This window comes from Leptonotus elevatus, chromosome 9, assembly GCF_054856555.1.
Source record: "Leptonotus elevatus isolate MCC_2025b chromosome 9, RoL_Lele_1.0, whole genome shotgun sequence".
NCBI lineage: Eukaryota > Metazoa > Chordata > Actinopteri > Syngnathiformes > Syngnathidae > Leptonotus > Leptonotus elevatus.
Genome location: NC_141247.1, coordinates 9,639,849 through 9,663,100, shown reverse-complemented (window position 1 = coordinate 9,663,100; position 23,252 = coordinate 9,639,849). Strand labels below are relative to the sequence as shown.

Genomic DNA, 23,252 nt, shown 5'->3' with positions numbered 1-23,252 from the left:
TTGTAATTACAAACGTGTGCAATTAAAAATGAAGTGATGACGTCACCCTTTGGGGTGGGGGCGATGGGGGGGGAGAACACCACCACCAACAACAAAAGAATTATCAAAAAAGTTGTTGACCACGTGAGATGTGTACTGAACGTAGTGGAATGGGCGGGAAAAGAGCGGCGCAGAGAAAGAGAGAGAGAGAGAGAGAGAGAGAGAGAGAGAGAGAGAGAGAGAGAGATGTGGTGGTGTGTGTGTGTGTGTGTGTGTGTTTGGACCAAAGGCGGTAAACTAAAAGGCGCTCTCGCAAGACCAACGCTCACTTTCCGCGCATGCACTGGCGGGAATCACTTGGCGGGAAACACCTGCGCGGAGAAAAGGGAGACGCGCCAAGATGGCACGTGGGGACGTGAGCGAGAGCACCGCGCGCATGTGCCGCCGTCGCCGGCGCGCAAGCCAGGACTCGAACTTGTGATTCGTCCAGCGCGAACCACTTCCAAAGTCCCACTATCATGTCCCGAAACGCCGCGTAAAAATCTCTCGAGACGCTTTTCTCCACCATGTTGCGCGGGCAGCGAGACCCAGCGGCTAGGCTGGTGGACCCGCGGCACCTCCCGCAGCTGATGGCCGCCCAGCAGCAGCAACCCCCGGCGTGGCCCCCCGATGCGCTGGGGGCCACGCCGGGGCCGCGCAACTTCACGCCGGCCGGGGCCCCGCAGCAGCAGCACGCTTTCCCCTGGGCGATGACCGTTCTCGCCGGCGTGCTCATCACCACCATCGTGGTGGACGTCATTGGCAACCTGCTCGTCATCATCTCAGTCTTCGGGAACAGGAAACTCAGGAAAACTGGTACTACACTTTCATCACTTTACTATTTTGCACTACTTTTACTACTGGTCTTCATGTTTACTTTTATTATGTAAATTGTTCAATCTAACTACTAGTATTACAGTGCATGCTCAACCCAGCTGTCTAGTTTTTCTTTTTCTTTTAATGTTTTTACAATTGTTTTTACAAGTGTTATTTGTTAGTTAAACTACCATTTTTTAACTGTATTTTTTTGTGTGTATTTTGGGTGCTAATTACTGGTTTTCCTATACCCCTATTTTTTTTACTATTATTTTTAAACTATTTTTACGAGTCTTTTTTTTTTTTTTTTCCAACTGTTGATGCTAAATGCTATTTTTGCTACTTTTAGGAGTGCTGTGAGTATTCTTTACCGGTATTATTTTCATTTTTGCCATTTTCACAAGTACTGTTTTTAGTAGTATGATTTTCATTTTTCACTTTTTTTTTTAGGTATAGTTTGTCCTACTTTTAGTGGTATTTTTTAAAACTATTTTATTTATGAGTGTTCTTATTTAGTTTTGACAAGTCGTATTGTATTACTTTTAGTAGTATTCTATCCTTTCTTTTTCTTTTTGTTTTACCAGTTTATTCTTTCTACTTAAAAAAAATCTTTTTTAATGATTTTATTATTTACAACTATTATTATTGTTTTTTGTTACTGTTACTAGTATTTGACTTCATTATTTATTTATTTATTTATTATTTGTATACTTTTTTTTACTTTTCCATTACTACTACTTATACTTGGATTATTTTTATATTAACTCTCTATATGTATACAGTGTACTATTTTTTTATTTCCTTTTTTTCCTAATGTTATATTTGATTTGAACTATTTTGTATTCTTACAAAAAAAATCTTTAATAACACGTGTTATCTTGTCTGCTTTTGCTCAATTTCAATATATTTGAACCGATTTGTGCCAATTCTCCATATGATTTTTTTACTTTTATTATCTTTAATAATGCTTCCATTGGTTGTTTTCATTTGACTTTCATTTATTGTACGTTCTTTATGTTGCTTTTAACGTGTAAAGCTGTGTTTTTGAAAAGAACTCCGTATTGATGATGGACACATTTGATTTAACTGACTGTTAAAAAGAAACTCATCTCATTGTGTTTAGGATGCAAAAATTTTTTACATATCATTTACATTGTCCACTCACACTCAAACAGTTCCATGTTTTAAAAAATAACATTTATGAATGGGAATGCATATAAAATTCCAAAGTCCATTCGTCAAATCAAGGCAAATGTTGAATTTTTCATATCAGATTTGTAGATAAGAAGGTTCCGGGTTGGAATCTGAGCAACTTAATGTCTGTCCATTTTCCTCTGAATGCCTGTAAATGTATGAATGTCTGCTCCATCGTGTGATTGACAGGTGATGGGAGTTGAGTGTCATATGATGATATGAGGCTTTGTACGATGTATGATGGCACACATCAACTCCATCTTCCCGTTGACACCAAACAAGAAGACTATTGAGTAGAAATGAATGGCGCATTGATTGATTGATTGACGACTGTCGTGTTTCCGAGGTAACGTGCCGCAAAAAGATCAAAGAACATCACATTTCCATTTCACAAATGGATTTATTTTATTTGTGCCTTTGGAAGTCTAATGCGTAGCGTGGTCAAACTGTGCGTACAAAACAAGTACGAAATGTCTCATTTGCGCCGTTGTGGGCGTAAACACAGCTAATTTACTTGGCACCCAATGGAAGCGGCTCCTATTCCTTTTAAGACGGGTGCGTGGGAAAAAAAAGACAAAAGGGCCCTTTAGGCATCAATAGGATAAAGGGCAGGAGCTGGAGCACCCAAAGCCCCCCCTCTGCACTCACTTTCATGTGTCCACCTTCATACTAATACCTTCCGACCTGCCAACGGAACTACCTTCTAATTCTGACATACTGAGCTATACCCGCCAACCAAAGTCTTTTGTCTAAAATGCAATTTCGTTTTAGTCCGAATTTTGTCATGTAAATTGTTTGACCGGCCTTCATGCCAAGCCTCCCGCTGCCAAATACCTTTTCTCCCGTCTTCTCCACTCTCGTCTCAATTTATCTCCCGACATTCCAATTTCTCTCCCGTCTTATTCCCATGATTCATCCCTCCCACCACATTCCTCCACAATCCTCTTGTCACCCTTGGCGGCTCTCTACTTTTTCCAATTTTCCATCCCGACTATTCTCCTCCCGTCTCCATTATTCCGTATCGCGCCTCCCGGGATCGTCCACTGGACCTCCTGCCGGGCTATTATATGCAAATGAGCTGCCATTGTTCAGACCTGAACGTTTTCACGGAACAGGCGTAAGACCCTGTGAAAGTGGAAAGGGATGCGAGTGTGGGAGCACGAGGCGGATGAGAGAGAGAGAGAGGGGGGGGGGGGGCGTAGGTCGTATTGGTGTGCAGAGCACGGTGACGTTGGCCGGCGGTCAGGAACATTCCAAGTAAAACATCTGCTCCTTAAGATGTGCATCGGGGAACGGGGGTTTGAGCGGGAGTGGGCTGTTAATTAAAGGCTTTCCCCACGCTGACGCAACCCCGCCTTCATGATCACAATTCTCAAACCCAAACCCCAATTAGAAGCCCTCACGCTCATTTCAACCTTTCACTTCAAACCCTAATTTTAAAACTTAACCCTAGTTTGAAACGCTACTTTAAGACCTTAGCTGTCATTTGAAATTTGATCGGTCTTGAAACCCTCATTTGAACCCTTCCTTGAAATTTTATTTCAACCCTAATTTCCAACCCTTGCTGTCATGAGCCCCTAATTTGAAACCCTAACCCTTGTTTGAAACATAAAGCTTGAAAACCAGTTGGAAATCATCAAAACGTCAAACCTTCACCCAATCTCTAAACCCTAATAATTGAAGAATGAGACTCTAATCTGACTTTAAACCCTGATTTGAAAGCCAAAAGCGTGTTTAAAACCCCAACGCAAGCCTTGAAACCCTAATTTGAAACATTCAAAACCCTAACTCAATATTGTAATTTCAAACTTTTAAAATTTTTGGTTCTAGCACTTAATTTGAAACTAACATTTTCTTGAAACGCAAATCTGAAACCCTAATCCTGTCTTTAAACCCTAATCCTGCATCCCTCACCCAGACTTGAGCATTTCATTTGAAACCCTAATTTCCAACCCGAACCCTGCCTAAAAGCTCAAATTTGAAACCTTATACTAGACTTGAAATCTTAATTTGAAGCCTTAACCCAAAGTTGAAACCTTACTTTGCAACCTTCGCTCTTGTTTGAAACCCCAACTGTGTAAAATCCTAATTTGAATCGTTAACTCTTGTTTGAAATCTTAATTTGAAAAACTAACCATGTCTTGAAGCCCTAAAATGCAACCTGACTTCAAACCCTCACCCGGAATTGCCACCGATCATTTCCAACCCTAACCAACAGTGCATGCGTTGTCGCATCTTTCATAAATGCCGCCTCGTTTATTTTCCTACTGCCCACCGCATGACCGAGCGCCGTACCGCTGTGCCGCTTAGGCCTGATGATAATAAATATGCCGGCAACGCACCGCACCGGCCACATTTTTTCTATCTAATTTCCGATAACCGCACGGCAGATTTGTCACTTTAGTGGTGACATGTCTCCACCTTACACCTTAAAAATACAACGTTCCATCACAATTTCAAACCTAAACCCGTGTCAAAACCTAATCTGAAATCATAACCCTGGATTTGAAACCCTGATTAAAAACCATAACGCTGCCTTGCAACTCTGGGCCCTATATTTATAGACATAAAAATGGCCACATCTTCGTTTTTTCGCGCCATGGCAAGTCTAGTTTACCGTGTTTGGGAATTTGTGCTGCTCCTTGCTGGGCATTCCAGCAGACCAAGGGCATTGTGACAATTTCAAGACAGAAAGTATAGACCAGACCTTAGACCAGCTAAAAGCAGGTCTAAATTGTGGCGCATGTGGCGTAATGGGATTTTGGTGAGTTTTATCGACATGCATCTCCGCTGCCATGTGTGTGGGGAGCCGCTTCAAATGGCCAGGAATCAAGTTGGCTGTGTTCACTTCCCCAACGATGCAAAGGTCCATTTCTAACTGCACCTGTCTATGAAAATAGCAAAAGAAAAGTCCACTCATGCACAATTAGATTGCACTTTGCGCTAGGAACACAAAATATTTGAAACTCGAAATTTGAAACTGTAACCCTGACTTGAAATCCTAAACCTGTCCTGAAACCTTGAGTTGAAACCCTAATTTAAAACTATAACCCTGACTTAAAACCTGAATTAGAAAAATCTTAAAACTCAAACTTTAAAACACTAACCCTTTGAAACCTTACTTTGAAACTGTAATCTGAAAACCTAACCTTAGTTTAAAAGTAACCCTGGTTTAAAAGATTCGTTAACACGAACCCTGGCTTGAAATCCGGATTCAAAACCAAATCTAGAAACATTGTTTCGTTCCGTTGTTGAACGTGTCATTTGAAAGCCGAACTCATGCAGGCAATATTGGTCTTCCCTACAGGAAACGCGTTTGTGGTGAGCCTGGCGCTGGCTGACCTTCTGGTGGCCGTGTACCCGTACCCGCTGGTGCTGACAGCCATCTTCCACGACGGCTGGATTGCAGGATACCTGCACTGCCAGGTGAGAGGCACAAAAGAGAGAATCTATTCTTATTTAGGGATTTAGGATGGAGCCCTGCACTGCTTTGCCTACAGATATGCTGCACTATTGCTATTCACTAAACATGCAAAGATCTTAAGAAAAGAGTGTGTAATGATGCCATCTAGTGGCTATAAAAGTGAATTACAGTTAGCGACGTTATGAAAACCAGACATATATTTTACTCTACGCCCTGCCACAGTGACGTAACAGTCGTTAACAGTCTTGTTCACAGCCAACAACATGCCCTTATTGTGGACATAATTGCTGAGAATGTCGCGTGGCCAATACTAGGGAGCTAATGTGGCTAACTGACGCACAACCATACAGTCTACAGACTAAACGCAGGATACGAGCACGCAATATGTACTTTTGTCACGAAACACAAGTGCTGAAAAGAACATCAATGAGGTAAGTAATAATAATAATATTATAAGGCGACTAAGTTCTTATTTATCGACCACAACAGAAACAGGAAATGAACGCCGGACAACGTATTTGCCATGTTTCCTTGAGGATAAACAATAAATGCCTTTTGCTATTGTTACATTATCTACTTGTGTTGCTCCATTTTGATAAAATATCTGTCGCTTTTAAAATTGCAACTGTCGATGCTAAATGCTAGCACGTCAATGGCATTTTGCATTGTTTGCTTAGCAGACTTGGCTATGGCAAAGCTGTGGCTGCTTTAAAAACACAACATGCTATTCTATTTGTTCTGTTTATTTTTGACAGTAAAGCGGGAGTGGGATTAAACCGATTGAAGACTCTTTCAAATAATTGTCAACTATTTGTCACAGTGCTGCGTATTGTGAATCAAGTTCGCTGCCACCAGGCAGTAATTGGATCTCAAGTTTGCGCATTCAAGCCAAAGCAAAAATTCAGCCGATCAAAGGCTAAGGTCGAGAGAGAAAAAGAAAAAAAGCTCGGAAGTTGAGCCCCTCTTATCTCAAGGCGCCACTGTACATTATTGAATTTACAGAAAAGTAAAGTGAAGTTGGATCATTTTCATCACTGGTCCATATTATGAGCCTCATTTAAAAACTCTGACCTGTCTTAGAAACCTAACTTGAAATCCCAACTCTTAATTGAAGCCTTAGCACTGCCTTAAAACCCCAACAAATGACCTTAATCCTGATTTGAAATTCTACTTTGAAACCCTCATTTGAGAGCCAAACCCTCACTTGTCTTAAAACCCTAATTAGTAACCCTGAGCATGGTTTAATTAGAGCCCTAAGACCTGCTTGAAACTCTAACTCTGTTTTAAAGTCTTGGTTCGAATCCTTAACTAGAAATCCAAGCCTTGGCATAATATGTCAAATATACGGGGCGTGGGCCGGAAGCGGCCCATCAAGGGATCCAATCTGGCCCGTGAAGACAGAACACAAACTTCAGCTTTTCACTCAAATGAACTGTTGTTACTAATTTTGTCCACTGGAGGTCACACTCCAATGATATTCTGAGCTTGAACTTGAGTGTCCAGAAAGGCACCTATAACTAAAATTTGTCTATTCCTCAGGATTTGATGCAAATATTGTGCGCTCATTTTTGTGAAGAGAATTCAGATGACTGAAATGGGAATATTTTCCGAATGTACGTGTAATTATTTGCTCCAAAAATAAAAGAAATACTTTTCACCTGCTGTTGTTTATAGCATATTAGGCCACGTGCACACTGGTCAGGCCCACTTAAGGTCAAATTTGGGTGAACGTGGCCCTTGAATTTAATTGAGTTTGACACCTGCGCCCTAACCCATGTTTAAAGCCCTAATTTGAAACCCCGATGTTGTCTTTAATAATGTGAAGCCTCGGCTAATTTGAAGGCCTCCCCCCCCACCAATCCCCCCCGCCCTCGCCCCCTGCAGGTGAGCGGCTTCCTGATGGGCCTGAGCGTGATCGGCTCCATCTTCAACATCACGGGCATCGCCATCAACCGTTACTGCTACATCTGCCACAGCCTGCGCTACGACCGTCTCTTCTCGGGCGCCAACACCATGTGCTACGTGGCGCTGGTGTGGGCGCTGACCGTGCTGGCCATCGTGCCCAATTGGTTCATGGAGTCGCTGCAGTACGACCCGCGCGTCTACTCGTGCACCTTCGCCCAGTCGGTGAGCTCGACGTACACCATCGCCGTGGTGGTGGTCCACTTCGTGCTGCCCATCGCCATCGTCAGCTACTGCTACCTGCGCATCTGGATTCTGGTCATCCGCGTGAGGCGCCGCGTCAAACCCGACTCGCGGCCCAAGCTCAAGCCGCACGACCTGCGCAACTTCCTCACCATGTTCGTGGTCTTCGTGCTGTTCGCCGTGTGCTGGGCGCCAATCAACCTTATCGGCCTGGCGGTGGCGCTGGACCCCCGGCTGGGTCGAGCCATCCCCGAGTGGCTCTTCACCGCCAGCTACTTCATGGCCTACTTCAACAGTTGCCTCAATGCCGTCGTCTACGGCGCGCTCAACCACAACTTCAGGAAGGAGTACAAGCGCATCGTGCTCGTCGTCTTCAAGTTTCAATGTTGAGGGCGACGCGAGGAAAATGTTGGAGGCGGAAACTAAACACTACAAGGAAGATGGAGTCCCTCGTATTATTTTAAATACCATCAAGCTGTGACATATTGTAGGCGATCCTTCTTGCCAGAAAGAGAAAAAAAAAGATGTTTACAAAATGGCGGGAACACATTGTTGGTGCTTTTTAGGACGATGACATCATCATCATCGTTCATTCTGAAGCTGTCGAGTGTTTGGAGAGGGGGAAAAGTTTTGTTATCTGATGCTACATTCAAGGACACTGGGAAAATGGGAATTTAAGGGTACGTCAAATGGTTATTGGCTGGATTATTAATAATAGACACCTTTTTTTTCTTCCTGGGTACCATTTTACATTTATTTTTTACGTTGACTGCATTTACCATTAGCCTCACTATTCACATTCTGCATATTGAATGCTGCTTTCATTGAAACTGGGAAAACTGAATATTCAACTTAATAGAGTTACTTGGATATAAAAGACGATAAAGTACGCATTGTTTAACAAAACAATTTAGAAACTCCACATTTCACACGAGCCTCACTACATTACTTTCTGCACATCTGATGCCACATTCAAGGAAAATGGGAAAATTGTAATTTAAGGGTATAAAATGGTAAAATGGTTATTGGCTGGATTATTAATAATAGACACTTTTTTTTTTCCTGGGTACCATTTTACATTTCTTTTTTACGTTGACTGCATTTACCATTAGCCTCACTATTCACATTCTGCATATTGAATGCTGCTTTCAATGAAACTGGGAAAGCTGAATATTCAAACTTAATAGAGTTGAATATAAAAGACGATAAAGTACACATTGTTTAACAAAACTATTTAGAAATCCTCCACATTTCACACAAGCCTTACTTTCTGCACATCTGATGCCACATTCAAGGAAAATGGGAAAACAAAAATGTAAAACTACTTAGCCATAAAATATATATATATATATATATTTTTTTAAATCTGACTTTCTTGCCGACAAGCCCCACTAGTCACATTCTGCACATCTCATGCTGCATTGAAGGAAACTGTGAAAGTGGAAAGCTCATCTTGACATCGTCTCGGCTGCAATAGACAACAAATAAGAAAAATATCCTAGAAATTTAGCACACTTCCCGCAAGCCTCCGCCATCTTATGCTGCTTTAAAAGACACCGGAAAACAGAAAACAAGTAGACTTCTTAGCAGTAGTACCAGCAACACAATATCATTCGCAAATTCACTCCACAAGCCTCACTCGCGACGTTCCAACAAGGAAATGAGGAAGCATAAAATTCATCTCGATGTAGTTCGTGCCACTTGGCTGCAGGATAAATGATGATAAAGCCAATATTCTCTACGCCTTCCCACAGTAAACCTGCTTTTCCAATGTTGCATTCAATGAAACTAGGAACTAGCAATTATATGTAACAAAACACTATAGACATTTACTACAAGTCTGAGTAGTTGCCTTCTGATTTCCCATGCATGCAACAGACAATATCTGGTCAAAAGTAATGGGACAAGGCTTGGATGATACATTTATAGTTATCAATACAATGTCTTTTTTCTTTATTACAGTAGCTTTCTCCTACAAGAGGCAGTAATTCATATTCATAAACTGTCATGGTTGTATGGAAAAAAAAATTGAGGTTTTAATGCTTCAAGTGGAAGTTTTTCAACAAAAACAACACAACGCCTAACACTATATGGACACAAATATTGAGACACATTTTTTAATCACAAATCATTTAGACGTTGAATTGGATTATTAATTTAACACAAAAAAAAAACCTCTCGGTTATGTTGGTTGGCCATCTAATTTGTTTACTTATAACTGTTAGGGGAACATTTATTTCCCAGATGTCGCGAATGCAGCACGACTCAAACGCCACATGGACAAAAGTATTGGGATGCAGCTGTTAAACAATTAATGACAAACCAGAAGTCAATTTGTTTGTCATTTTCTGTTTGGATAGGTTTGCTGTGGAAGAACAAACAGATGCAAAATATTTTTCTTTCTATCTTTTTCAATCCATATTTTCTTTACTTCCTGCCAGTGTTAGACTGATTGATTTAATTCCATCACATTCTTTAAGGGGTTTCGTGTTCCGTTTTTTTTTTTTGGTTTAAAAAAAATTGACATTTGAGATATTCGCAATTGCTTCGTTTTCCTATGATCATTACCTCTACACCCACCCTGAACATGTGAGACACAAGGACCCAGGTTGCACCCCCCTCCTCCTCCTTCCGGCCTGTTAATTGATTCCGACTGCCATTTTGTCAGTGGAATAACAAGGGACCACACATTACTGTGACTCATCTGATACACACACATACACACACACTTTACATCAGAACATGGTGACCGAATCACTGTGTTACATAAAATGTGGAGGAGGCATGTTTATCATCTGCTTCTATTGTGTGTGCGTAAAAAATGTGTAAGTGTGTGTTTTGAAAAACAACTGTAAACTGTCAGGATGAACTCCAATAACAGAGCATTCCCGCCAAATGGAACTTTATCCTTCTCGGCAGGGTGAGCATTTCCGGAGAGACTAATCAATATTTGGCGTGGCGTCTGATTGGAGCTTGAAGATGGAGAGAACTACAAGTAGCAAGAACTTAAAGGTGGAACTTTTCCCCAAAATTTGGTTCTTGGGTCTGGAAGGGAAGGTTGTACTTTCAAAAGGTCCAAGAAGCTTGTGGGTGGGGTTTTCAGTGCTGAATCTTTTTGGAACTTTTCGGTTTCTGGAACTACAGGTACAATGAACTAAAAGCTAAAAAATAAAAAATAAAAAATAAAGGAGGTGGAAATGCAGACTGTGTATGTCAGCAGTCACCATGGAAACAAATGTCTGTGTGTTTACATGATTTTAATCGCAAATGCTTTCAGGAAAACGCAAGCCTCAATTTTGGTCTAAAATGTGATTATGGGATATTTAAAAAAACAAACAGGGGAAAGTTTGTAAATTAGATGGCAGATGGGACATTTTCAAACAAATATTTTTGAAATGCTACGAGGTTGTGATGCTCCCTCTGCCATACACACTGTGAACAATGTTGACATATTTTTGTTGAAATGTTTTGCTGACATGCTAAAAGTTTTTTTTTTAATTTGTTGTCTTAGTTTTCATGTCTATCATGCACAATTATTTATTATACTTCCATATGATACCTCACTCTTTTTTACATTGCTTAATAGCTACTTTTGCACTTTTCAGCTAGCAGCTAATGCTAACTGGCTAATATTTCACGCATCATTTCTGCAGCCCGACCAGCGCACAATACACACCGCGTACTAAAATGCCATACTCCATAAAGCAAGGCACACAATACACGCTACACAACACACCTGACAGACAACGGAGGCCAAATAGTTGTTAAATGAGTCGTAAGCCATTTTGTTGTCTTCTTGTCGCCTTCAAATGACCTTGTGACAGCCGTGTTGTCAAAAAGCCTCAAAAGATGGAAAAAGTGACTAATTGCTGTCAGCGGTGCATTCAAGGAGTTCAGGCCAGCTGAATGTGGGGTGCGTCACATGACCTTTTTGCACATCGCCATGGAGAATGTTCCGTCTGAATGTTTTTGTCACGTTGCTATAAAGATGCTAATGGAGCTGAGCTAATAAAGAGTTCACTGTGACAACCAGTCTGTGTTATGCCTCACGCGGTTTTCATTGATTACACACACAAACACAGTGCACGACATTTCATTTGGTACTAATGAGATAATGAAAGAAATAATATATAATATCTTACATTGTAGTGTACAACGGCGTATTAGGGCCGCGTATAAATATATTAGTTTTTTGAGGGCGGGGGCAATATTCCGAGAAAAAAACTCGCAAATTTGTCACTTTACATAGTGGCAGATTTGCGAGAAAAAAAAGCTAAAAAATACACGTAGCGTACTACTTGACTGTTTGTGCCATTACTTTTCGGTCGGATTTCCAAATAAGGAGATAGTAATTGCTTTAGCATAGATTAACCATGTTAAGCGTTGTGTATGGCCCCTGGCCAGCGACAAAGACGCCTCGCTTTGCGAAGGTCCACACCTGGATGATCAAGCATTTAAGTTAATTTGTTAAACTGTATATTTACTTGTACATTTATGTTTCCAGAATTATTATTTACACATTCATGCATTTTGGTATTTTTTTTGTACAAGTATCTAAATTGATGTGTCAAATCTGCTGCTCTCCGTCATTCACTTGCATTTACCAATGGTCTGCTAGCATCTGATTGGATAGTGTTAGTCAGCTGATAGGGGATCAGGAAGTGTTGTCGCTCTGGCTGCGGTGAATGACAAGTAAAGTTTTAATTTAAGAATGAATCCGTCTCCATCCTGCCTTTTCATTTTATAAAGTGTCCCATTAACCACCAACAAATCCTCCCATAATTAGACTATAGCTACGCTAGGTGTATTTCGAGTAAATGTTTCAGAGTTTTTTTTTTTCACAAATCTGCCACTATATAAAGTGGCAAATACATGGCCCTAATACGCCGTCATAGTAGTGAGTGTACATCTTGAATAAAAGTGTAAATGTACTATCCCCAAATTGCCCCATAAAAAGATATCAAATAAACAAAAACGCGGCGTGTATTCACTTTTGTTGCCAGACGTTTGGACATTAATGGCTTTATGTTAGTTTGAATGTTGAAATACTCTCTATTTACCTTATTTGTTAGTACACAATTTAAAAACACTGTTAAGTCGTTATGATCAATTGCTAATTTATTACGCTGTCTCATCTGCTGGAGACTCGCCACTCGTGCCAACTGGCTGCTTGCTTTTGCTTGCCATTCATGACAGGTTTGATTTTCAACTTTAGTCCCCTTTAAGAAGAAGGAGAAAACGAGGAAGGTGGTGGTCACGTTCGAGAACTTTAGTGCACCATTAACAGCCTGCTGTGTCTCCATTGAATTAGTCACTACAGTGCAGATGTCACTTTTACAGCTTTGGAAGGTGAACATGACTTACTTTAATGTGTTCCATAGAGTCGATATATTGCCAGTGTGTATATATATGGTATGTCTAGATGCGCACCTTTAATGCACTGTTAATGCCGCAGCTGCTTTATATTCAGCATACGTCTTTTCTTTGATGTCCAACACGAAATCAGCATACAAAGCCAATTGCACGTGAACCAGTTTCACGCTGTACACTTTAGACATCAAAGCCATACCAGAAGCTACGGCGCTTATCAGCCTTGTAGTTTTCATATAGAAACAAGTGAGGAGAGACTTTACGTCAACTGTGCACATTTTCACGCAGCAAATCGGCATCTCACATTTGGATGACGCCAACGTCTCGTGTGACACGTTTAAATTGTTGTTTTGTATCTTATGTTGTTTGAAAGCGATCGTTGCTTTCAACGCGACTGTCGTACATCTGAAGCCGTCAGAATGTGCATGCTGACTTCAAAACACTCGTGCGTTGTAAATGAGAAATTGTTCTCAGTTGCCGAGACTTTGCCATCACACGTTGATCGAAGACAAGAGAAGATGACAAAAAGAACAATGAAAAATGTTTTCGCGGCTTTGAACGTGTTTTGAGGCATTTTCCCACATATAGAATTGTTTGTGTGAATTTAAATTGTTAGCAATTCTTAAAAAAAATAAAAAATAATGATGTTTCGTCTTCAATGTCTTTTATTGTTGGCAGGGAAGTATATGAATGGAAATGGAAATGCACAAACACTGCATTTGTCCGCCAAAATAAATGACTAAAACATGTGCAGTTCAACAGTTAACACAGATCAATTACACTTTTATGTGATTTATGGTCACAATGTGAATAAATACAATTTTCAGAGTCCCTCTGTCACAGTACAGCTAAGGCCAGTTACACACATAATGACAATTGTCCCAATTATCAGTCGAGTCATTGACTCGGTTATCTGTGACATAAATGGAATGGAGCCAATCCAAGAAGTGTCCTGGCTGACAAAAACGAAATGGCAGGAAAAAACAAAAAAAACAAAATATGTTTCAAGGTAACCTATATCGTCTTTTTTTTTGCATAAAAGTGGGTTTGCCAGACAAACGGAAATATTTTCCAGAGCATGTCTTTTCTTGACAATATCACCAATTTACAACCCTTCGGCCTCTTCAGAAACACTCGGCAACCATCGGCGCACAACCGGAAGTGTCTCCTCGGCTTTGTTTGTGATGTCACCTGTGATTAAATGAAAGCTCCCCCTCGGAGGAATAAATGCCCAATATACAATCTTTATGTGTGGGGTCTGACACAGATTCGAAAAAATAAATACAAATCTATTAAAATTTAAAATCCTCATGTGTGTACCGGGCGTGTGTACCGGGCCAAAAATGCATTGCCATAATCCAGCATGTGGTGTGTTGTCTTTTTTTTTGTTTATGTTTATATATATATATATATAACATAACATATGGTTCTCACTTTCACTGTATATATATTACATATAAATGATGAATTGTAAATGACAGTCCTTTGTGATTAATTACACTTACAACAAACCATCTAAAAAGATGTGCAGCTTTAATTAAAAATAAAAACTTTTATTAAAACATGTTTTTAGTTAAAAGATAAAAATGGAAAATTTAACAATCAAAAAAGGAAGTTTAAGGACGAAAAGAGCAGATAGAATATGGTTGCTGCAGGGTTGCCATTGAGTTTTTATTAATCCAGTAACCTCAAACCTACCCCCCCCCAATCCCCCTAAAACCAATTTAAACTCATTTTCTGCCATTGACGGTTATAAACGTCAAAACATAATTTTAACTATTTCTATTAGTTTAACTTTTCCCCCCTACTTTTTTTAACAAGAGTATGAAAACCTAGACTTTTTTAACTCACAACAAAAAAAAAATTCTAGGTTTTCATACTCTGTGGGGGAAAAAATGTTAAACTAATAGAAATAGTTCAAATTAATTTTGGACGTTTATAGCCGTCAATGGCAGTGAATGAGTTAAGTTTAATGCTCACCACTAACATTGTAACCCTAAAAATAAACCTAAACTCTCTCTAAACCCTTAACTCAAACTTGAAACCACTAAACATGACAACTAACCCCTAATCTCAACCCTATCCAAAAATCTAACTCGTAACCTAAACTCCTGAACATAATTCTAAATCTTAGCCTCAATGCTAACCCCTAAATTTAACCCCAATCCCTTAATCTACCCCTAACTTTAACCTCTTAACCCAACGCCTCAGCCAACAGTGTAGTAAAGTGCGGGGAAGTTAACAAAGTGAGATTACAAGTGTACTGAAAGTGAACATGTTAAATTTGGTTGAATGGCAGTGATATCATTTTGAATTTCAACATCTGGAACTTGCAGATATTTGTTTAAGTGCAGTTTGGACGTCAAATGAAATTCCTAGTGCTGCTCACTTTATATGTGTACAAGTAATTAAAAGGAGGAAAAAAATATCTTTGGTTAAACCGTGTTAACAAAATGGCCACTGATTTAAACTATTTCAAACTGGTCCCAGTTCATAAATTCAAAGCACAACCCACCTTTTTTTTAACATTAAAATACTGAGATCTTTACGTCCATTTTTTTCCGTGCTCTTTTACTGCATAAGGCAAAAAAAATCAAAGTGCAACTTGAATTTTGTTGATCAGGTGCTGGTAAAAACTGTAAATAAAGGTAAAAGGTACTAACAAGCATGCCAGTACTATCCAAAATAAAACTTGTTGAGGTAGTTTGACTTAACGTCAACAAACTCAAAATACAAAAAGTAGCAAACACCTACCTGACGGACTGAGTAGCGTACGACATGGATTAACACACACACTGCACAGTGACGATGAATAAAAACACCTCGCCCTCAATAAAAAGTCTCTGTGGCATGGCTACTGGAGCTCGCGTTTGAGCGTGTTGCGGGCAACGATCTGCTCGATGGCCACGTAAGTGCCTGCCAGGAAGCCCACCAGGCCCACCAGACTGATGGCCAGGTTTTTGGCAAGCGACGCCGGCGACAAACCCTCCACGTGGAAGGTGAGCACCTGCAGGATGGGTGGGAAGATGAGCGCCAGGAAGCTGCTGCTGACCGAGCCCACCAGTGAGATGACAAGGTCCAGCTCCGGGATCAGGATGGCAAGGGCGCCTGGTGAAGACAAAAACGCAGGGGATACGTTCACAAACGTGGATGTGAACAGTGTCTGCCCTGTTCGTGTGTCACGTGTATAGTTTGAATTGGGGCTCTAAAGACTGGAATCAATCAACTCTTTCACTCCCAAAAACGTATTTAGACGGTTTTTTTATCGTTGTTTGTTTTTATATAGGGCATACAGAAGGCTTTGATGCAGCTTTTGAAGTGAAGATCTCACTTAAAGCAATGATAGTCATTACAAAAACGGCCAGCAAGTGGCAGCAGAGTATAAGAGATCAACCAGGGCCAAAAAGCTATTTTCCCCACGGTTTTAATCGGATTTGTGAAATAATGATGAAACTTAGCTATATTCTAATGCTAATTGCTGCAAAATGGAAACAGATACAAATCCTCCTTCCTGATGAAAGGAGACTATAATCTTTCTTTTGGTAGGTTGCATGTTTTTATAGCAATAGAACATAATATTAGCCGGGAGCGAAAGGGGTTGCGTCTGTGAAAATGGCTGGGAGTGAATGACTTACTAGTGACTCGAGTTCCACAATGCCTGCACGAATCTTGAGCACCTTTAACAAAATTCTTGCTTTAACCAGCATTAAAATTACAAAGTTGCTCCTCAAACGAAGTCATTGATTTGCAAAACAGCTCCAAAAAACAACAACAACCTTATTTAGCGCCTTAAGTAGTCTGTTAACCGAACAAAACAAGCTGTGTGTTCTTATTGCATGTGTTAAGGAAAAAAATCATTTGCCCTCTTCGACAGGCGCATACAAACAAGAGACCATTACCAGGGTCAGCTTTTGAACGCAATCAATGGCAAACTGCTGCCAAATTAATCCAAAGGCCAACGCCAAGGTCGACTTTCATGTGACAGCAAGCAAAGGCATCACTCGGCTATGGAAGGACGCTCTTGAACAAATATTTAAGACTTTCCTGCACGTCAATCCAGGCGGGAGAAGAGGGAGCTGGGGAACTGAGGCCTACCTCAGGAGATGAAGCCCAGCTTTTAAGTCAAAGTGTATGAGTGTGGCTAAAAGGTTCAGTCGACGTCTCCCTGGAGGCGACAATGGCACAACGCAACAACTTTCATGGTATAGAAACAAAAGAAGAAAAATCAACGATTTTCTCATGTCCTCCTGCTGGCATCTCAGGGAAGAAGACCACTTAACGCTAATGGCTAATGATGCAACTCTAATGGATGAATGACGTTACGGAAGGACATTCAACTTCGTCTGCAGGCTTCTTGCAGGTTCTCCCTGGTTGTGATATCTGGCTAAAGCTGATGCTAAAGTAGTACAAATGTAGATAAAATAGGTTATGCTAGCTGCCTTAAAGCTTATGGTTTATGTAAATTAGCGGTGTGTTATAGTTGCATTAGTAGGTTAAAGCCAATGCTAATGATATTTGTAAAAACAAAATAAATAAATAAATAGTGTATATGTAAAATGGAGGTGCACTGTTGTCATGTTATTAGAAGCTAATGCTATTGCTAATTAGAACGTAAAACAGAGGTGTGCTGTGATTGTGCTAGCTAAAGCTAACATAACTGATACAAAAATAGGTCCACAATGCTGATGCAGTGTGCCGCAGCGTAAATAGCTGACTTGACTCATGTTGCAGAACACGTGTCGGCCTTTCACAAACTTTTGTGACCGACGTCAACAACACAACTTTGTCCTGAAACCACGTTCAAGTGAATCGACACGACTGAACAAGATCCTACTAATACTAACTGGTACTTCTTTCATACAAGTCAAGACTCAAATTATTCCTTTCTCAGTGCTGAATGCTTTTTAAAGGTATCAAAATGGTTTAGGTAAGTGACTTTCTACCAAAGACGTTCAAGAGGATTAATTCAATCAGTTCGTTCAAAGGAGCAGTAGAATCAAATTCCGCTGCCGTGCTTACTAATTTCATTCTAAACCTTTTGAATGCAATTGACGTGATTGGCTCGACGGCCAGGAAGCTCCCAGCACTCGTGAGGCCCTTGATTGAATCCCGGGAGTTGGGAATTTATTTTGCGGCCGTCACATTTGTTATTGATAAAACACTGGAGACGTAACACAAGATGAAACAATTATAAATGAAATGAAATCTGAAAGAAGAGACAAATGGGAAGTCCCACCTTTGCAATGGACAATCTTTAAAATCAACAATCTTTGACACCATGCTGTGCCTACAATTAAATGGTGTAGGCAAAAAAAAAAAGCTTTGCGCCCATCCACCTAGGTCTAGGAAATCTGTTTCTATTTGGGGCTCATTTTAGCAAATTCCACAGAAGTACATCAAAACATGCATCCGAAAAATGGCCTGAAATGGCTGCTTCAAATCAAAATCCCTGACATGGTTCCTGAAAACATTTTGTGCTTAGTTTTGTAATGATCAGTGAACTGGGTGGGAAGGACTGATTTTTTAATTTTTACTTTCAGTCAGTGGGCATGGGCAAATTTTCTGAATTTGCATAAACAACAATGACATTTGGAAGAAAATAAAAAAAGGTCAACTTCCTTTTGAAATGTTAGGCAAGGGCTCTTACGTTTTTATGCAGCAAGTCCTGATAGCCATGCTCAAAGAATTCCTTGGTGATCAATGAAATTCGTGTCAGGGACTACTTTTTTACTTATTTATTTTTATTTCAAATAAATAAATAAATGGCCAATGACCCTACAATGGCTGCTTCAAACTATAATAGCTTCTTGTTTCATACCGATTGGTGAAACTACTTTCAGGGTAGTGTTAATTTTATCCGCCAGTTTTAAGTTTAGTCTCAGTTTTAGTCCAGTTTCAATCACGCTTGTTAGTTTTTTTCATAGCCAAGTCGACCCCTCATCCCGTTTTTATTTAGTCAATTTTTAATCGACTATAAATCTAGCACTTAAGTCTTTATTTTAGTCCAAGAAAAACAATTTTATTCATCTAATTTTCGTCAACAAAAACTGTCAACGTTTTAGTCTAGTTTTAGTCAGGACAATCATGATTTAACCACTGCATTTTTTTTGTCAGCAGATTATGATGAACATTTCTGATTTAAAGCTTTCACATAACATTTTCTCTCATCTTTTTAACGAAAAAATACTTAACACAATTACAGTAAATAAACAAGTGGCTACTAGGCTCCATGCTATGAAGTAGTAAGTTAGCAGTAGTATTAACATTATTTTTGGAACGTTATAGTGACAGATTAGCAGAGACAAGATTTTACAAAATAATATTTTTCATCTCGTTTTTGTTCATGAACAAAAATGTCCATAGATTTTAAGCCAGTTTTTATTAAGTGAAGTACATTTTCGTCTTATCTTCATTAGTCAACGAAAATGCCTACTGATTTGGTCCCAGTTATTGTTTATTAATGACGGTTTAAGTCTAGTCTAGTCCAATTAATTTTAGTACAGTGAAAAATGTGTTGACAAAATTATTTTTGTTTAGTTTTCGTTGACGAAATTAACACTATTTCAGGGGCACATTTTTTCCAACTTTCCAGTGTCATGCCGTAGTGAGGTGGTCTTGTTTTTTTTGTCATGTCTTGTCTCTCTCGTTTCAGGTCACTTGCCCTTTCTCATGTGGTGTCTGTGTCCGCCCCATTCCTTGATTGTGTCCACCTGTTTCCCTTGTCTTGTTGCCGAAGTGTCACGTCCTGTGCATGGAAGCGTTCCCACAGTTAATCACAGACTTTGCCTTGTCTAGTCTTACACTCGTGTTCCTCTTTTTTTTTTGTATCCCGTTTTTCCTTCCTGTTTGGAGCGGCCTTTGTTACCCATTTTGAGTTCTTTGGTTCTTCCTCCAGTTGGGAGCGTTTTTTTGTTTAGTAGTTTTTCACTCTGTCAAGAGGTGATTTGTGTTGATTAAACTGCAGTTGTTGAGGCTAACCAAATCCCTGCGCCTGAGTCCTCCCTGCCTCGCCTTGTCATCCGGTAGATTTGGGGTGGAGGGGTTCGTTTGACTATGTCCTGAAGTCTTTGTTTATATCAGTATGCTGCGAATTTTGAGCTTTATATTGTAAGCATTGAATATTTTAGAAGTATCACAACATCCTCTATGGTTACACTTTTTATACAGTACTTAGCGCTTTCTATGGGGTCAGAAATAACATGCATCTTACGTTTTGCCTGATTGCGTCAAAGTGGGAGATGTAGGCCCTTTTGGAATCACTTTATATTATTACATTTATTACGAGTGAATTACATTTTTGGGGGCCTCAACATGCCTGGAAACTCACCCATTGTTGCAGCTTAGCACATGTATCCTTCATTTTAGGGCTAAGGTGATATATACATATTCCATATCCTTTTTTGTATATCATGAAAGCAGAGCTGCCAATCTATGGACATTTCTGAACAATTTATCAGAATTTTCAACTTCTGTCAGGAACATTACAGTGAGTGAGAGTATTAACAGGAACAGTGTGCCTATTAAGTCAGAAAGGGCTCAACACTTTTACACTAGTTTTATTTAAAGAGCTTTTTTTAAGTTGTGTTTTCATATATTGCAATCTTATTGCCAAGTTGTATTGACAGGCTATGAAGTTATGCTGTTCAACTTCCCACAAATGTTTCTGTGAGTGATTTTGATGAATAAGGTCATCCAGCTCTTTGAACCTAGCACGAAAGTAAGTGCCATTAGCTTTGTGGTTACTGAGTAACACTTAAGGGACCTTATTTTTGTGCCTTTACAAGCACATTTGTTTCTGAGAAATGCAAGAAAAAAAATCCTGTGCAAACATGAAGGTTTGACTTCTCCGGAATATTAAAACCAACAAGATGACTTTCTCCATAAGCACTAACAAATCACAAGTATACTGGGACGTGTGAAAGATTTTATCAGCATAACTAAACCCAACTGGATTATGAAAGGGTCGGTACAAGGGGACGATTAAACGCGGAGTAAATGAACACAGTTCAGCAGCTTGTATGACACTTTTAGTGGGAAAATAAAATGCACCTCGCAGATTGTAAATAACAGACATTGTCAGACCCCATTGCCATTTAGTTGGTTTATTTATTTATTTTGAGGGGTCATGGTTGTACAGTATAATATGAGCAGTGGATATATGTGCGAGACTAAGAAAAATCAGGAGGGATGGTTTACCTTGCCATGTAAACAGCGCACTTGAAATACATGATTGCCAAAAATTGTAGGGCTGTGAGTGTGAAGTATGACAAAAAAAGATGTTTTGCTGCTTGTTTAGCCCGCGTTTCATGAATAAATCCATACAAATGTGTCCTGAAATGATGATTTTGAAATGATTGACGTCTGCCTCAATGCAAAAAACGGGAAAGCATAATCAAGATTCCCAGGAGAACGATGGGAATTTTTTTTTACAACAGATTATGAGGAACACTATATGAATACTGACCTTTATCGTGGTGCAGTAGTTCTCAAACGGAGGCCCTGTAACTAGGGGTCTGCAAAATCATTTGCCGCATCACTTATGCATGCATATGAAGATTGGCGTGACAAAAAACAAAACAAAACAAGAGCTGCAAGCCGCTATAAAGGGCCCTCGCCACTTTGGGGTACTGGCACGTTGGGGTAGTGGCACAGTGGAAGCAGAATTTAGATGAAAATGGCATAATAAACCTTTACATATGGATTTTTTTTTTGCCAGGTGTGATGAGTGTGTGTGTATGTGTGTGTGTGTGTATATATATATATATATATATATATATATATATATATATATATATATATATATATATATATATACACACACACACACACACACACACACACACACACACATATATACATATACACAATTGCATGTTGTTTGTTTAGGAACGCTACGAAGGCTTACCTTGCTTGGAAAAGCAAACCAGCAGCAGGAGGTGAATCAGCTGGTAGTATTAAAAGGTGAACAAACATCACAAAAGTGAAAGGCTAAGAATGTGACAGCCCCATCGAGCGGCGGCACGAGGATGCCCTGCAGCATGCCACCTTTGCACTGAAAATTTGCAAAACGCTCTCCCGTCCTTTCTGGTTGGCGTCATCGACACAAGAGTGCATGCGAGCCTCTCTGGAGAAGAAACACCAATGAAACCAGCGGACAACAGTGCGCCTCAAAATGGTGATAAAATGGTGTATTATATACAGTGAGAACAATCCACAAAAGTTTCCCATTCATGTACTCAATCATATTTGCACAACGTTTTATGCCTTTATTTTGTCAAAGGGGAAGTCAACCACCCAAAAATAATTCTTGACAATAATATGTTCTATGCAGCCCCACTAGCCTGAATACGATATTCTGGCTAATATTGCGATAGTTGAATATGAGTTAAGTAGCAAAATCCAGCCGTTTTTGTCAATATCAGGTGACCATTTTGTCACTTGCTGTCGAGTGAAAACCATATCACAGTTGCTCAGGGCTCAGGCAACTACCAATCACAGCTCAGCTTCAGAAAACAGGTGAGCTGTGATTGGCCGTTGCCGAAGCAACTGTGATGTCATCTTCAGTCGACGGCAAGTGGCAAAATAGCCGCTCCCTGAGATGGATGAAAATGGCTGGATTTTGCTTCATAACTCATGTTCCACAAATGTAATATTAATCAGAATGTCGTGTTTAGACTAGTGAGGTCACATATAACATATTAGTGTCAAGAAATGTTAAAGTTGACTCCCTCTTTAAGTTTTATACGGATGCACATTGTCATTAGTGACGCCGCTTTCCTTCAAACAAGCCAGAAATAACACAGAAGATGATGTTAACAAGCTAGCAAGCTAAGCCAATGAAATATGGGCTGATGGGGCAAGGGACTTGGTGTGCCCATGCAGACCCTTTTAAGAAACATAGCAACCTTGTTCGGTGCTAACGGCTAACCAGAAGCCTACCTCGTGAATTCAGGGAAGAGGTGGTGGTGCTTCACAGTCCAAATGGCTCCTCCACTGGAGCTTTAATTCTTCTCTTTAAATCAATCTTAAAACATTGTATATTGAGAAGATAACTGAATACTGATTTTGGATTCATATTGTCTGTGTGATACGGTTTCTCATTCCAGATTAGAAAAGCAGGCAAGTAGGCAGACCCTGTTTGACAACCGCAGCAGCAAAAACACCAAAGCGTCTCCCTGGAGAACGGCCGGGAACCAGGAAGCACTACCTGATCAGCTCAAAGAACGAAATCCTCGGAGGCATTCGCTATGCCTGCGTTCAGAAAACGATTCCCCGCTTCAGTCTC

General features: G+C 40.0%; 2 protein-coding genes across 3 annotated transcripts in view; one reads left to right on the top strand and one right to left on the bottom strand.

Annotated features, from left to right (window-relative positions):
• The first annotated feature begins 323 nt into the window (after positions 1-323).
• Positions 324-11,533, top strand: mtnr1al (melatonin receptor type 1A like). Its single transcript, XM_086085561.1, has 3 exons — positions 324-834; positions 5,336-5,454; positions 7,337-11,533. The coding sequence occupies exons 1-3, from the start codon at positions 546-548 to the stop codon at positions 7,985-7,987; spliced, it is 1,059 nt and encodes a 352-aa protein (XP_085941687.1). The 5' UTR covers positions 324-545; the 3' UTR covers positions 7,988-11,533.
• Positions 11,534-13,614: 2,081 nt separating this feature from the next.
• The window catches only part of slc36a1 (solute carrier family 36 member 1), a 32,405-nt gene continuing 22,767 nt past the window's right edge, over positions 13,615-23,252 (bottom strand). For both annotated transcript variants that reach the window (XM_086085559.1, XM_086085560.1), the window contains exon 12: positions 13,615-16,075. In XM_086085559.1, the coding sequence (XP_085941685.1) occupies positions 15,822-16,075 (254 nt within the window). In that variant the 3' untranslated portion in view covers positions 13,615-15,821. The remainder of the gene's footprint in view (positions 16,076-23,252) is intronic.